The sequence below is a fragment of the Microcaecilia unicolor genome, chromosome 8 (assembly GCF_901765095.1).
Source record: "Microcaecilia unicolor chromosome 8, aMicUni1.1, whole genome shotgun sequence".
Classification (NCBI taxonomy): domain Eukaryota; kingdom Metazoa; phylum Chordata; class Amphibia; order Gymnophiona; family Siphonopidae; genus Microcaecilia; species Microcaecilia unicolor.
In genome coordinates this window covers 26,044,706-26,059,813 of record NC_044038.1, presented here as the reverse complement: position 1 = coordinate 26,059,813, position 15,108 = coordinate 26,044,706, and the positions used below count along the sequence as shown (strand labels likewise).

Sequence of the window (15,108 nt, the reverse complement as noted above, 5' to 3'; positions counted from 1 at the left end):
CATAGGTTTCTATGGAACTTTGGGAGGCTAAGTGCTTTGAAAATGAGCTTGTTTGTCACTCACACACATCACACACACACACACAAACATCACATACACACACACAATCACTCTTTGAATCTCTCTCTTACACTGTCTGTAAAACACACTGTCACTCTCAGTCTCTCACATGGGCAACTGTATGTTGCATCTCACAAGTAAGGAGCTCTTCTGATGTGATTGTTAAACTGATTGAAGGGCCTGAACAAGGAAAACTTTTACCACATTGTAACACAGTTTACACAAAAAATATTGTATATAAAGAAATCTTACACATGTAAACAACAATTATATTCAGAATACAACCGTGGAAACATTAATGGCAGGAACTCGTTACATTGCTAGCGCCCGTTTCATTGCGTTAAGAAATGGGCCTTTTTTACTAGTATTATATATTCAACCTAATTTCCTCCAAGAAACCTGCTGCTTCCACCCACTGGCTTATGCTCAGACAGGAAGAGCCACTTTACAATGACCTCAATACCTGGTTCTCATAGGTTTCTTCCTGATATCTGATCGGCAGATCGCTGGCAAGCACGTACACATATATCTGCTGGTCACAAGCCAGTCCCCAGCAGCACTGCCTGGTGGCTGAAACTCGTTTGAACTCTGGCTGTGGATCTTTGCAGAGCTCCCAGTGCAGGCCAGCTGTGGAAAGAGTGTACACTTTCCCCAAAATATCAACAGCCCAGAGTACGGAATTAGACATGGCAGCTTCTGAGGAAAAAAAAAAAAACGCACATCAGTGAATAAAGAACACATGCACATCACTGCAATTTTTCAACATGTTCTCAAGATGTGTAGAGATTCCTTGTGGATATTTTTTTAATGTAATTCATTTTTATTAGCAAGAATAAAATGCAACATAAAAGGTACAGTGTACAAAGCAAAAATCTCTTCATCCAGCTGCAAGAAACAAAAAACGAATATTTGAACATTAGCTTTTGTGTTTTTATAAGTCCTCTACTACCCTACCCCCACCGTCCTTAAGGATATCTTACATAGGATCTCTTAGACGAGGTATGATGTTTTGAGTTTGCCTTTCATTTCTTCTGACCACATATTATTTCCTACCGTGAAACAAACTTACATCCAGTTAATATTCTGATAGGGTCAACAAAAGACTGTTGTCTACTTGTCTGAAAAAACTGAAACTGTTGTCTATTTGTCTTTCCTGACAAATCTATTAATTTTCTTTTAATAAAATAACAGAAAGAAGAAGCAGAACAAGAACAAAAAAGGAAGACATTTCCAAATAATACAATTGTATGGAGATGGATTTATCTCAGATGTTAATAAATATCTGTGTCCTTCCCATTGACTCCTTTAAACTGTCTAATTTTTACATGAATGCCCTTTTATTCCAAGATTGCATGAAAATGTAAAATATAAAAGGTGGTCATTTTCAAAGCACCTAGACTTCCAAAGTTATGTGGAGGCATATTTTCAAAGCACTTAAGACTTGCAACGTTGAGGGGCATTTTCGATATTACTACTACTACTATTAAACATTTCTATAGCGCTACTAGACTAACGCAGCGCTGTACAAATTAACATGAAAAGCCAGTCCCTGCTCAACAGAGCTTACAATCTAAATTGGACAGACGAACAGACAGCTAGGGGTGGGGAAATTGCAGTGGTAGGGGTGATAAGTGAGGGTGTTGAGTAAGAGAGTCATGGTTAGGAGTCGAAAGCAGTAGCAAAGAGGTGGGCTTTAAGCCTAGACTTGAAGACAGCCAGAGACTGAGCCTGACGTACTGGCTCAGGGAGTCTATTCCAGGCATAGGGAGCAGCAAGATAGAAGGAACGGAGCCGGGAGTTGGCAGTGGGGGAGAAGGGAGACGACAGGAGACATTTACCCAGCGAACGGAGTTCACAGGGAGGAGTGTAGGGAGAGATGAGAGCGGAAAGGTACTGAGGAGCTGCGGAGTGGATGCACTTGTAGGTCAAAAGGAGAAGTTTGAACTGTATGCGGAAGCGGATAGGGAGCCAGTGAAGCGACTTAGGAGGTTTTGCTAAAAACATCCAAAATTCAAGAGGTAATATAGTGATTTTCACAACAGAAATTTTTTTTTCGAAAATGGCTATTTGCTTGATGTTTTTATGCTGTGTGTTTATTTGGTCCACTTTCCAACAACAACAAAAAAAGTCCAACTGAAAAATGCACAAAATCAAGCCACTGGGATGTAGGAGGAGCCAGCATTCTTAGTAGACTGGCTACACAAACATCCCAGCAGAGCAGTGGGGCACACTAGGGGGCACTGCAGTGGACTTCACAATAAAGGTCCCAGGTACACATCTCACCATTGCTCCCTTATCTTGTCTGCTGAGCCCCCCAAAACTCACTACCCGCAACTGTACACCACTATAATAGCCCTTTTGGGTGAAGGGGGCACCTATATGTTGGTACAGTGGGTTTCTGGTGAGTTTTGCAGGGCTCACAGTTTCTACCACAAGTGTAACAGGTAGGGGGAGGTATGGGCCTGGGTCCACCTGTCTGCACTGCACCCACCACTAGACTACTCCAGGGACCTGCTTGCTGCTCTAATGGACCTGAGTATTTCATTTGATGCTGGCATAGAGGCTGGTAAGTAATGTTCTTAATCACATTTTTTGGGGGTGGGAGGGGGTTAGTGACCACTGGGGGAGTAAGGGGAGGTCATCCCTGATTCTTTCCAGTGGTCATCTAGTCATTTAGGGCACTTTTTTGTGGCTTATTCATTAATAAAGCAGGTCTAGACCAAAACATCCAACTTATAGCCCTGGACATCCAAGTGTTAGGAACACTCAGATCCCGCCCCTTAACATGCCCCCGACACACTTCTTTATGATTTGAACGCACTTCTGCTAGACAACATTGAAAAACGTCTAACAATTGGTTTTGAAAATATCACTTTGGATGTTTTTGTGAGAAAGACACCCAAATGCAGGTTTATGCCACTTTTTGGACATTTTTCTCTTTTGAAAATGAGCCAAACGGAACTTTGTAAGTCTAAGAGGCATATTTTCAAAGCACTTAGCCTCCCAAAGTTCCATAGAAACCTATGGAACTTAGCCTCCCAAAGTGCTTTGAAAATATGCCTCTATGTGTTTTGAAATCGAGTCCAAAATATACTAGAACAGAAAAGAACACTTGGGGAAGAGCCATACTGGAAACAGAAGCAAGGAAAGCAGCATGTTGAAACTAGCAGGTACTTCTGCTTTCACAGAATCTTTAGTCTCTAAAGCCAGCTTTTGAAGGACTCTGCAAATTACGCCTCTTATGCATTCATTATTTTCAGCACTTTTCAAAAATGTGCCCCGTATCACTATCTTCAACAAGGGCCTCTTTGGCAACAAAATCTTCACTGTAAGACCCAGAAGCACTGCTGGACAAAGCAGTGTCCTGGACAAGGGAGCGTGAGTCATCAGCTGCCCAGGTGCACTCAACTTATATAACAAGTCTGAAGCCTGCACCTCCCCCCAACACACAATCTTTCTCTCCACTTCCCCTTCTGCCTGAAGCTCCCTTCATTTCCTCTTCCATCTTAGCCAATATGAATCTCATTTCACCTCTCCCATCTGTATCAACTCAGCTTCTCTCCAGTCAGTTAACCCACCCCTCACCTCGTCCCAGGCTGCTACTGGTGCTGTTGTTTCAGCACAATATACAGCAGTTGCTAACATTTACATTCCAGTGACAATCATAGCATGTCCGATACATTATGGGAATGGTATTGGACAAAATCCATGAAACCTAGTGCTTCGGCTCCACTTTTTCTATTAGCACACAAAGCTTTGCGGACTCCAGTCAAACAGCACAAGGTGGATTCTACATCATCCCAACTTGTGTTGGTCCTGTAATAGTAGCCTAGGTACATTAGAACATATGTGCTTTTCTTGTCCTGATCTACAAATTTTCTGGACATCAGTAAGGGATCGCATATGTGCTATTTTTCACAAGAGTTTGCCTTTTACATTTCACCTTATGATATTTCGCTCTGCAGGATTAAAGCAAGCAGGTCATAAATGTAACTATACATTGTTTGACACACTTTTGGCCATAGCATTTTTCACTATTATAAAGAATTGGAAGAATTTTAAATTGGTCTCTTTTTGTTTTTGGTGGGCTAGTGTAAGTATGATTCTTAAATATGAAAACATATTAGCCGAATGTAATAATTCCATGCATTTGTTTCTCAAAACATGGGCCAAGTAGTCAAATTCTGCCAAAATTAAGTTTAAGAAATTGTTTATGATATTTTGGATATCACTGTTTCCTTTGTATGATGTCACGATAAAGTAAACCTGAATAAAAGTTATCATTTCTAATCATTTGTAATGCCACTGCATATATAATGATGTTGCAATGTTTGAAACTTTCTACATATGTTTATGATTGTTTATTTTTTGTTTTTGTACTTTGTATACTTGATCATATTTTTTGTAAAGTTAATACACTTGAACTAAAAAAAACATTTACATGCCAGTTACACACATAAATATTCAAAATATAAGCATATACGAATATCCTACATAGGACACATTTTACAGGTGGGCATGCACATGGGTAGACTCTAGGAAGGGTACACATTTACATGCATACTTCCTATATATAGTGAGAAAAACTTGTCACAGAAATTTAGGCATGGTGTCAAGGTGAGCGCAACTAAATTGGTAAATAAGCTATCGAGTATGAATTAATAAACCTTAACAATAATTGCCCTTCATTGGCACTAATTTGAATTTGCATGTACATCATCCTTTGTGCTATTCTATAATACCCTGCATCTAAATCATCTAACGATAACTCAAAAGGGGACGTGGTCAGTACAAAAAGTTGTACACAATGAATAGCGCCATTCACGCACTGAAATGCCATGAGTTGGGCACTGGCATTTAACATCAGGTTTCAAGCTGTCATAAATGTGACTCCGTAAAAAGGCAATTTCAGTTGGACCTTTCTCTACCCCTTGATGTACAGGACTGCCTCCTAGAAACATGGATTAATGTTAAGATATAAGACTGATGGTTGATGACCTGGGACCTGTTTGGATGCATGAAAGCTAAGATTTTGCATACCATATTGGGGGATACACCGAAGACATACGTATAAATTTAATAAAAAATGCTGTTACTAAAAATGATAATTATCTTTGATGGGTGGATGGAGTCCAGTAGTCCAGAGTTACCTTAACCATCTGGATACAAAGGTCCTTCCACCGTACAATTTTTAGATGGGAAGATTGTATTTTGTTGCTGTATTATGTTAGGTGGTTTTATGATTTTTTGTTTGTTTTTAAGTATTCGATTTAAAAAAAAAAAAAACACCACACACACACTGTTGCAGATTTACTCCCGGTGTGGTTGTCACTGAGTTTGAGTCACACATTCTCATGAGAATGGCACAAAGTCTGAATATTGTACTGCTCAAACTCACTAAGAGCCAGGAGGTACCAAAAAGAGAACAGAGCAGAAAGCTGCACAAGAGAAAGAAGGGAGCGGTGGAAGGGGGGGGGGCAGTCTCACTTGCTTTCATACTCGATGTGTCTTTTCACCAGTTTTTCCCCCCCCACACCATTTAGTCCTAGTCTGATAAATTTTTAGTGTTATTTTGATCCCAAATAGAAACATTTTCAACCCCTCATGTACAATTTCTTTCAACATCCATTGCCTCCACTACATACAAATCTATCTCATGAATATTCATTGTGGATATACTGAAAACCTGACTGGCTGGGGTGCCTCCAGGACCAATTTTGGGAACCACTGCTGTAGTTGATGAATGCCAAATTGGTGCAAAGGGAGATTAATTTGCAAGGGTGAAAGGAAGGACAAGAGCTCTCCTATAACTGTTAAACGTAAGCCACATTGAACAGAAACTCATTTTTGGATAATCGTGGGATACAAGAATGAATGAATGCATACATACTTGGAGACAAGATGGCAATTTTGTCTCTATAGCAGGGATGCAGAGGACAACCCAAGGTGATAGGGGCTCTTGAACTGACCAATAGGGCTAAAAGTTATATCTGGCTGAGGTATGAACAAAGCAAGTCTCAAGGAGTCTGGAGAGAAGGTGTCACATGCAACATTTAACCTATGAGTGTAGTAAATGATTTGTGACCTAGATTTAGAAGCTAGGGGCTTAATGATATGAATATGAGCAATGGTCCAGAGCGATCTCTCCTACATTAAGCCTTAGAACAGCGTTTCCCAAACTGTGCACCATGGCACCCTGGTGCATAGAGCGAACTGTCAGGGGTGCCACAGCACATCGTGACCTCCTTTCCGCCGCCCACAATCCAGCATCGCTCCCTACTTTCCCCTTCCGCAGATCTGGAATCTCCCTCTTTCTGCTTCTTCCCCCGCCACCACTGAAGTGCTCACAGCTTACATTTTCGGGCCATCTTTGATTCACACAGGCACTGCACGGACTTCCCTCTGCCACATCCAGCCCTCACAAGAAGAAGTTGCATCAGAGAGGGACGGACATGGCAGACTGGGAAGGCCAGGGACTGCCTGCCTGTGTGAATCGCGGACGGCCTGAAAATGTAAGCTGCAAGCACTGCAGCGGTGGCGGGGGAAGGAGAAGGAAGTGGCAGTAATCCTGGACCTGCTGGAAGGAAGGTAGCTAGCGATGCTGGATTTGGGGAAGGCAGAGGTGTGCTGGATCTATGGAAGGAGAGGGGCTGCAGGGAATGTTGTGCTGAACTTTCTGGAAAGAGGGGGCTGCAGGGAAAGGGAGGCCTATGTGGCTGGGAGGGATACGGAGACCCATATGGCGGGGGGGGGGGGGGGGGGGGGGGGTTTGCAAAAACCCATGTGGCCAAAGGGGGTGCTGTGAAAAATTGCTCAGACACTAAGGGTGCCATGAACCAAAAAAGTTTGGGGAACCCGTGCCTTAGAAGACGGGTTTTTTAGATCCCATGAGTCACTGGAGGATTGGGGGATGAATTTGAGGCAGGTTGGTTGGGGGGTGGGGGAGGGTTGGATAGGATTATAGATGTGAATAGATTGCAAATGACAGCAGATAAAGACCTCATAGTCTGCCCAACAGTCACAGAGACTGTAAGAGTACAAAATCTCATGGTATCTTGACAATTCAGTTATTCATTAAGGGGAAGGTGTAGAGGATAGAGGAATATTCTCTAATATGTGAAAAGCCAAATTGTAACAATCATATTATGCTTTTATTAACATTTTGGCTTATTGATGCATTTATTTTTTTTTTCTCAATAAAAATCATTTTAAATAATCTACGAGTGTAAAGATTACAGGACCGAAGCAGGAAGTATTTTATGTTAACTGTAAACTGTCAGTACAATACACACTGAAAATAAACAAGCACACACAGCTGTGAAGGTAGAACATTCATCACTGGAGACAGGATGCAAAGCTGGATGCACCATGATCAGACCTAAGCCTAGTTTATAATTTTATGAAATAACTATTTTAGTCATTTTGTGAAAACAAATTAACTCGTGCCTAAATTATTGAATTCTTAGCAAAATGTAATAACGTTTACTGGCCCAGGAATTATTCAAAGATGATACATACGTACTCCCAATGCTATATAAGTCCTTTTTTCCCCAGAAAATCACAAAAAACATCAATCGGATAAGTTTAGGTTACAATTAGCATGCATGACATGCTGCCAGGAATCTCTTCTAGATCCAATGTGGGATTATGCACTGCAAAATTGCACAAAGACATAAACATCTTGCAATAAATAAATAAATATAGCCGGGTTCCTGAATGTTCTAGCTGCAGTGGCACTGTGGCAGCAGCGCTATAACGGGGATGCACGTAGGCTACAGCAGACGTGGCTGTAGTGCAGCAGAGCTATAACGGGGATGCACACTGGCTACAGCAGACGTGGCTGTAGTGCAGCAGCACACCTGCTCCTACCATTCCCTCCCTGGTAGCTCCACACAGGCCTGGGCCCTAGTCCGTCCCGCTGCACGTACGAGACCCGGGGCCGAGCACAAGACAGGCTGCAACAGGACACATGTTCCTGAGGTCCTCTGAGGCGCCGGCCGTGGTCACTCACCTGCGCGAGACAGGGAAGTGAGAAAGCGCGAGCCCAAGAACCCCAACGCACCAAGGATCACCTGTCATAGAACTGTTCAGCGCAGCAGCTGTACCCGCCACGCCTACGGAAGCACCGTGCAAGCCTCGACGCGCTCATTGGTCATCGCTGGCAGGGAGAGGCCAGGGCAAGCTGTTGTTGGTCTAAGCAAGAGTGACGTCAGATGGAGGGGGCGTGGTGACTGCTGGAAAGGGCGTGTTTGGGGATGCAGAGAGGACTTAAGCTATCCGCGGACCCGGCAGACTGTGGCTTGCAATTTCTGTGCTGCGCACAGTTGACACTGTAAAACGTCAGCTGGGGGGAATGTCTACTACATAAATTTGCATTAATCGGCTAAGGAATAATCTATTCTATTTCATTAATATAGTAGAAAAAAAATCCATGGAGTACTTACCAAACTGAAAATCAAACATAACGTACCCGTTAATAAAAACTCGTGGCTCAATGCGAATCACATTTCTGTCTGTCAGACGAGGTACTTCCAATCACAGGTCTTCTTGATACTCGCCTATTCATACAGCATACTTTTCTTTGAGTATCCCTAATATTTTCCATAGGGGTCCTTTTATTTATTTATTGCATATGTATCCCACATTTTCCCACCTATTTGCAGGCTCAATGTGGCTTACAGAGTGTGGTTATGACATAATCAATTCAAGATAACAGGTACAGTGCTTAATGTTTGAAGATTATGTACAGGAAGATCTACAGAATCATTTCATGGTAACAGGTACAATTATTGATGTTTGAAGGTTAGGTAAGGGAAGATAGACGGGAAGTGTTAGGTAGTATAGAGGTGAACTGTAGTAGCTGTGTGGATTATTGAGGTAGTTTTGTAGGCTATGTGTTTTCTTTGTAGGCCTTTTGGAAGAGATGTGTCTTCAGTGATCAGGGCCGGTTTTAGCAAGTGCAGGGCCCTATGCAGACCAATTTGGTGGGGCCCCATCCTAGCCCCGCCTACCCTAGCCCCACCCCCACCCTAGCTCCACCCCATTGATAAGATTATTCCATTTTTAGAACATTTTTTTATTTACAAAATTTCAAATAAAGACAAATGAAGGTAAACTTGTACAAAAAAACCTGATTGAAATAATAAGCACAATGCTATCATGAAACCTCCCCTCCCCAGAAATTATTCAGTTCAAGTCCACTACAATTAGTAGCGGGCCCAAGCCAGGGGTGGATGCCGCGCCGGTGGTGGCGGGAGCAGAGTGGCCGAGCCGCGGGAATGGGGATCATCTCAGGCGACTAAGGCGAGCAGCGGCGGAGGTCGGAGCGGAGGCACGAACGAGGCAGAGTTGAGGCGCTGCGCGGGGCCCTATGCGGTCGCCTTAGTCGCCTCTGCCTAAGACCGGCCCTGTCAGTGATGAAGACTCTGACCATTTTAGTACCCGCCATGTGGACCAACTCCGTCCTGTTTATATCTTTCTGAAGGTGTGGTATCCAGAATTGTACACAGTAGTTCTAAATGAGGCCTCACCAGAGTCTTATGCAGGGGTATCATCACTTCCTTTTTCCTACTGGCCACTCCTCTCCCTATGCACCCGAGCATCCTTCTAGCTTTTGCGGTCGCCTTTTCTACCTGTTTGGCCACCTTAAGATCATCATCTATGATCGCAACCAAGTCTCGCTCCTCTTTCATGTACCGTTTCCTTGGGTTTGTGCAGCCTAAAAGCATGACCCTGCATTTTTTAGCATTTAATCTTAGCTGGCAAATTCCAGACCATTCCTCTAGCTTTGCTAAGTCCTTCCTCATGTTATCCATACCATCAGGGGTGTCTACCCTATTACTATGTTTACTACAGTTTGGAATATTTCTCCTTACAAGACTTTGTTATTCTATTTACTATGTAAGCCGCATTGAACCTGCTATGTGTGGGAAAGCGCGGGGTACAAATGTAATAATAAATTATAGATTTTGGTATAATCTGCAAAGAAGCAAACCTTGCCAGACAGCTCATCCACAATATCACTTATAAAAATGTTAAAAAGAACTGGCCCAAGAACCAAATCTTGCAGCACACCAGTGGTAACATCCTTTTCCTCAGAATGAGCTCCATTTATTACTACCCTCTGAGGTCTTCTACTTAACCAGTTCCTAACCCAGTCAGTCACTTTAGGGCTCATACCGAGGGCACTCGGTTTATTAACCAGTTGTCTATGTGGAACCATGTCAAAGGCTTTGCAAAATCTAAATACACCACATCTAGCGCTCTCCCTCGATTCAATTCTCTGGTCAGCCAGTCAAAGAAATTAATTAGATTTGTCTGACAAGACCTGCCTCTAGTGAAACCATGTTGCCTCGGGTCCTGTAATCCATTGGATTCCAAGAACTTTGCTATTCTCTGTTTTAAAAGCATTCCCATTAATTTACTTACTGGCCTGAAGTTGACAACCTCTTCCTTCAGCTTTTGTGCAGAGGGACTGTATCTCTTCTCCAGTCCTCCGGGACTACCCCCAACTTTAGAGAAGCATTGAAAAGGAGTCAGTGTGCCAGCATCTGGCTAAATAACATATTTTGATTTCAATACTTGTCTTTGCCAAAGTCAAACTCAAGGTGAGTGACAACTGGCAGCTCTGTGGATTTGTAAGTTCCATGTTTATTTGAACGGCACTGTGGACATCTCGTACTGCTATAGAAAAAGCTGGTGGTGGTAAAGGTAGTGACCGCTTGTATGATTGTGACTTAGTAAAATCTAACCTGGTCTGCAGGAAGGCTCAGAGCAACCAAGTTACCCAGTTCAAGGAGGGAGACTTTTAGGTCAGGCCTAGTTTTAAACTTACATTCCAAGCCAATGTGGTATTTGTAGTCCCTGATTCTACCCATTGAAATCAGTGCTACAGGCATTATAATGCTGCAGGTGAGGCTGGCAGAAATCCAGGACTGACCTAAATCTCCATCCTGGAATTGGGTAACTTAGAAACTCTGGGAAGAGAGGTTTATTATCACAGCACTTCTTAACCCTCTCCTTGAGGCACACCTAGTTAGTTGAGTTTTCAGGATTACCCAATAAATATGGATGAAAGTTGAAGAGCACCTGTTTCTGTAAAGTGATTTTGGCCCTGGCTCCCTGAGGCGGCGGTTTTATTGTTTATTAAAAACTTGTTATACCACCTATTCCAACAGGCAGGTCTAGACAGATTACAAATATACCAATTGTAAAATAGTATGCAGCAAAGGAACGCCAGAGAATTAATAGGAAAGAGACCATCACTCATATGAAGAACAGAAACATACCAATTACTCACAAGTTGACATATCCTGATCCTAGTCCGAGATCAACAGACCCCATCAAAGGCCAAGTAAAAAAAAAAGTGGGTCTTTAAAGTCTTCTTGAAAGCTGGGACGGATTGCTCGGCATGAATGCATGGGGAAAGATCATTCTACAATTTCAGGGCTAAATAGTAAAAGGCTGAACATCTAGTCTCCTATATAATACATTTTGTCAATCTGTATCCATGGATGGCTGGCTGGGTTCGTAACCGTATGCAAATGAGCTACTACGTAATCGGCTCGCCTCCAGCCTTCCCTTCCCTCTCAGTGTCCCGCCCTAGCAGAAAGAGGAAATTACGTCAGAGGAGGGTGGGACACTGAGGGGGAAGGAAAGGGAAGGCTGGAGGTGAGCCGAGCCTGCCACTTTGACTTGAGGTAAAATAAAAGTTTTAAAGGAAGGGCGGCAGGAAAGAAAGGAGGGCTGTTGTGGGAGAAGAGGAAGGGCAGGTGAGGGCTATTATTGAAAAGCGCGGAGAGCAGATATGAATGTAACTCCAAATTGCTGCCAATTAACAGCAATTATTGATTATTAAAGGCTCATTAAATGATCAGTTTGCATGTGGATCTGGGATTCACACCCACATTTGCATGTCCAACTTTGGGCAACCTACACAGAATCTAGGGGCTAGTGTTTAAAAAAAAAATAATGTACACACACACGTTTACACCTTTGAGGCAGATATACATGTTTGTGCTAGAATTTGCCTGCCATTGGGGCTGCTTCTGGGAGCCTATTTTAGAAAGGCACATAAGTGCTGATGGTGCTCATTTTCAAAGCACTTAAGACTTACAAAGTTTAATTGATTACTATGAGGTGTATTTTCAAAGCACAAGGCTTACAAAGTTACATAGTAACCTATGGAACTTTGGGCTGATGATCAAATTCCCTGTGCTGTTCTGAACAGCGCTGAAAAATTAGCGCCAGAACAGTGCATGGAACTAAAGCCCTGATGATAAAACTAATAGCATTCAAATTTATGCACACTATTAGTTTCGATCATGGGGGTAATTCTGCCTGAGGATATGCCCAAAGCACAATCCTCCTGCAGAAGTTGTTTCACAGGTCCGAGGTGTCAAAATAAAAAGGCCCAGACCTGTCAAACAGAAGGTTCCCCCCTCTTCAGACAAGTTTCCCTGGTGGCCTTCTCCCTCCCCCCTCCTCCACTCCCTGGACACATGGGGCTTGAGGTCTGATGGACCTCCAGCCCTCTCCCCCACACAAAGGCACAAGGGGGCTGGCTGGAGGTCTGGTAGACCTCTAGCTATCCTCCCTGACACAAAAAAAAAACCTGCCCCTGGTGGCCCATTAGGTAATCCTAACCCACCCCACCTGCCCTGGTGGCCTAGTGTCCCCCAACTCCTCCCCCCATATACCTTTAGAAGGGAAGAGGGAGTAGCAGGGTATAATTATTGTTGCAACTCGTGGTCAATCGCACGCACAGCAGCCCTAGGCATCGGTCTAGAGCAGCAGCCCTCTCTCCTCCAGTCTCTGGGTGGAGAATCAGAAAAGGAAACCTTGCAAGAGAGGTGATAAAATCAATAATACTTTGGCATGTATGGGAAGGATGCAGAAGCTCATCATAACAAATACGCGTCAGGCACACTCAGGCAGTCACGTCGGAAGTGGAGGATCCGACACTATATTGCGATAGATACTGATACCCAGATCACAAAGATGCATCAAAAAACATATCAGACCATTTAGCAAGGCTGCGTTTCTCACTGTAGACAGAAGAGTCGGCGGCGGCACCTACCTAGGTCGGGTGGTTTCCAGAGGGCAGGGCAGGATGCCCGTCTACGCTCCCCCTCCCCCCACCCCCGGGTTGCCTTGCTGCAACAGCGGCGGGTGCACTGCGCCTTTAAGAAGGGTTTCCTTTGGCCGAGTCACAGAACCCCGGGCTCGTCACATGACTCGAGTCTTGTGACTGGCCTGAGTGCAAGCAGGAAAGCACATTTTTTTTTTTTTTAATTCCGTGGGGGTAAAAAGTCCAGCTCTCCCCAGTTACGGATCGTGGCCGAGAAGCGGAGGGAGGGACGTCGTGGGTGCAGGTGACGGAGAACGAGCGCCGCCACCACTACCACCCTGCTCGGGGCTGGATGAAGCACTCGCTCAAACTTGTGCGGCTGCTGAAACGGGAGGCTGTTTCCTGCACTTTGCTCTTGCATTGCTTTCGGATTCTTCTTTCTTGAATCCCCCGCCCCCACCCTCCCATCACACAAAAAAAAAGTCTTTGGAAAACTGGCCTTGGTGCATACAGAAGACGGATCAGGAATACTTTTCCAGGAGGATGGATACCAAGCCTCTTCTGCAGGAAAGACCTCCAGCTTACAGCCCTGTGATGCCTGGGGGCTATGAGTATGGGCAACAGCAGAACAATTACGGGGCGATTCCCCCTCCCCAGCCTGGTTTCCAGGCCCCTCCTCCATATTCCTACCCCAGTGCTTCAGGTGAGTATCGCGTTGCTGCCCATCTTTGTACACTAAAAAAGCTCTGAAGTTAGATTTGATCTTGACTATGTATTTACTGTTTCTGGAGAATGTTAATTAATAAGCAATTTTTTAATGTATTCCAAGGGTAAGTAGTACTGTAACGCTTCAAAGAGTGTCCCACTCCCTTCCTTTGTATCTGAGGTAAAAAGCTTTAGTGAATTGGGCCCTAAGTGGGCAAAGACCGAATTTTATCTTTTGCAATCGTGTGGCAACAAATAAATATTCTGCCAACATTTGGGGAACTAACGGCTCAGGTGCACACGTCAGAGCTCAGCTCCGTTGTGCAAATGCAAGTAACATCATTTTCGTAATTTTTGCATCCTAAGGCTACTCCTCAGCGTTGGCTCTGAAAGGCTTAGATTGCCTACAGTGTGCTTTGTGCTTGTAATTTTGAAAGAAAAGTTGAAAGCCAAATATATAATGGATACAGTGGTTGTGCCTCAAGAGTATTTGGCAACAGGTCTGAGACGCTCCACTGTTTACTTTAACAGCGTATGTGGTGGGAAAAAAAAGTTATAATTTAAACAGTGAATTTTATCCAGTTTGGTGTTCAGTCTGTGCTTCATTGGAGGTGTTAGACGAGTTAGGATTTGCATGTTATCGATCTCGTTTATTTTTTGATTGTGAAATCTCTATAGAGACACACAGCACTCTTATTTCAAGTTTTGTGGATAGGCTGAAAAACTGTTCTGTTGCAGGTTTAAAGAAGCAACATCAATTAGATCCTTACAGATAACTATTTGCCAGTGTGTGTTGTATCGTTTGCTAGTACTATTTGTCTTAATCTTTCAATTTCTTTACTTTCCTGCTAATAGTTGATATTTTTTTGCTTTTTTTTTTTCTATACAGCAAGATGTTTTGCTGCTTTTTTTTTTTGTTTTGTTACATTTGTACCCCGCGCTTTCCCACTCATGGCAGGCTCATTGCGGCTTACATGGGGCAATGGAGGGTTACGTGACTTGCCCAGAGTTCCACTAGCAACATTCTATGTAGAAGTCGGCCCTTGCAGATCACCAATGTGGCCGCGCAGGCTTCTGCTTCTGTGAGTCTGACGTTCTGCACGTCAGACTCACAGAAACAGAAGCCAGCGCAGCCTTCCACATGGAATGTTGCTAGTGGAATACCAACATTCCGTGTAGAATCTCCAATAGTAGCAACATTCCATGTAGAATCTCCAATAGTATCTATTTTATTTTTGTTACATTTGTACCCCACGCTTTTCCACTCATGGCAG

General features: G+C 43.6%; 2 protein-coding genes across 6 annotated transcripts in view; one reads left to right on the top strand and one right to left on the bottom strand.

The window, feature by feature from the left end:
• Nucleotides 1-13,255, bottom strand: part of TECPR1 (tectonin beta-propeller repeat containing 1) — a 111,134-nt gene extending 97,879 nt beyond the window's left edge. For 2 of the 5 annotated variants that reach the window (XM_030211962.1, XM_030211967.1), the window contains exons 1-2: nt 8,072-8,159; nt 524-756 (exon numbers count right to left, since the gene is read on the bottom strand). In XM_030211962.1, coding sequence (XP_030067822.1) covers nt 524-748 — 225 coding nt within the window. In that variant the 5' untranslated portion in view covers nt 749-756; nt 8,072-8,159. Of the gene's footprint in view, nt 1-523; nt 757-8,071; nt 8,165-13,138 lie in introns of those variants that run through there. The other 3 variants (XM_030211964.1, XM_030211966.1, XM_030211963.1) reach the window with 3 other exon arrangements.
• A 118-nt stretch (nt 13,256-13,373) lies between these two features.
• The window catches only part of BRI3 (brain protein I3), a 37,642-nt gene continuing 35,907 nt past the window's right edge, over nt 13,374-15,108 (top strand). The window contains exon 1 of the mRNA XM_030211968.1: nt 13,374-13,832. Coding sequence (XP_030067828.1) covers nt 13,673-13,832 — 160 coding nt within the window. The 5' untranslated portion in view covers nt 13,374-13,672. The remainder of the gene's footprint in view (nt 13,833-15,108) is intronic.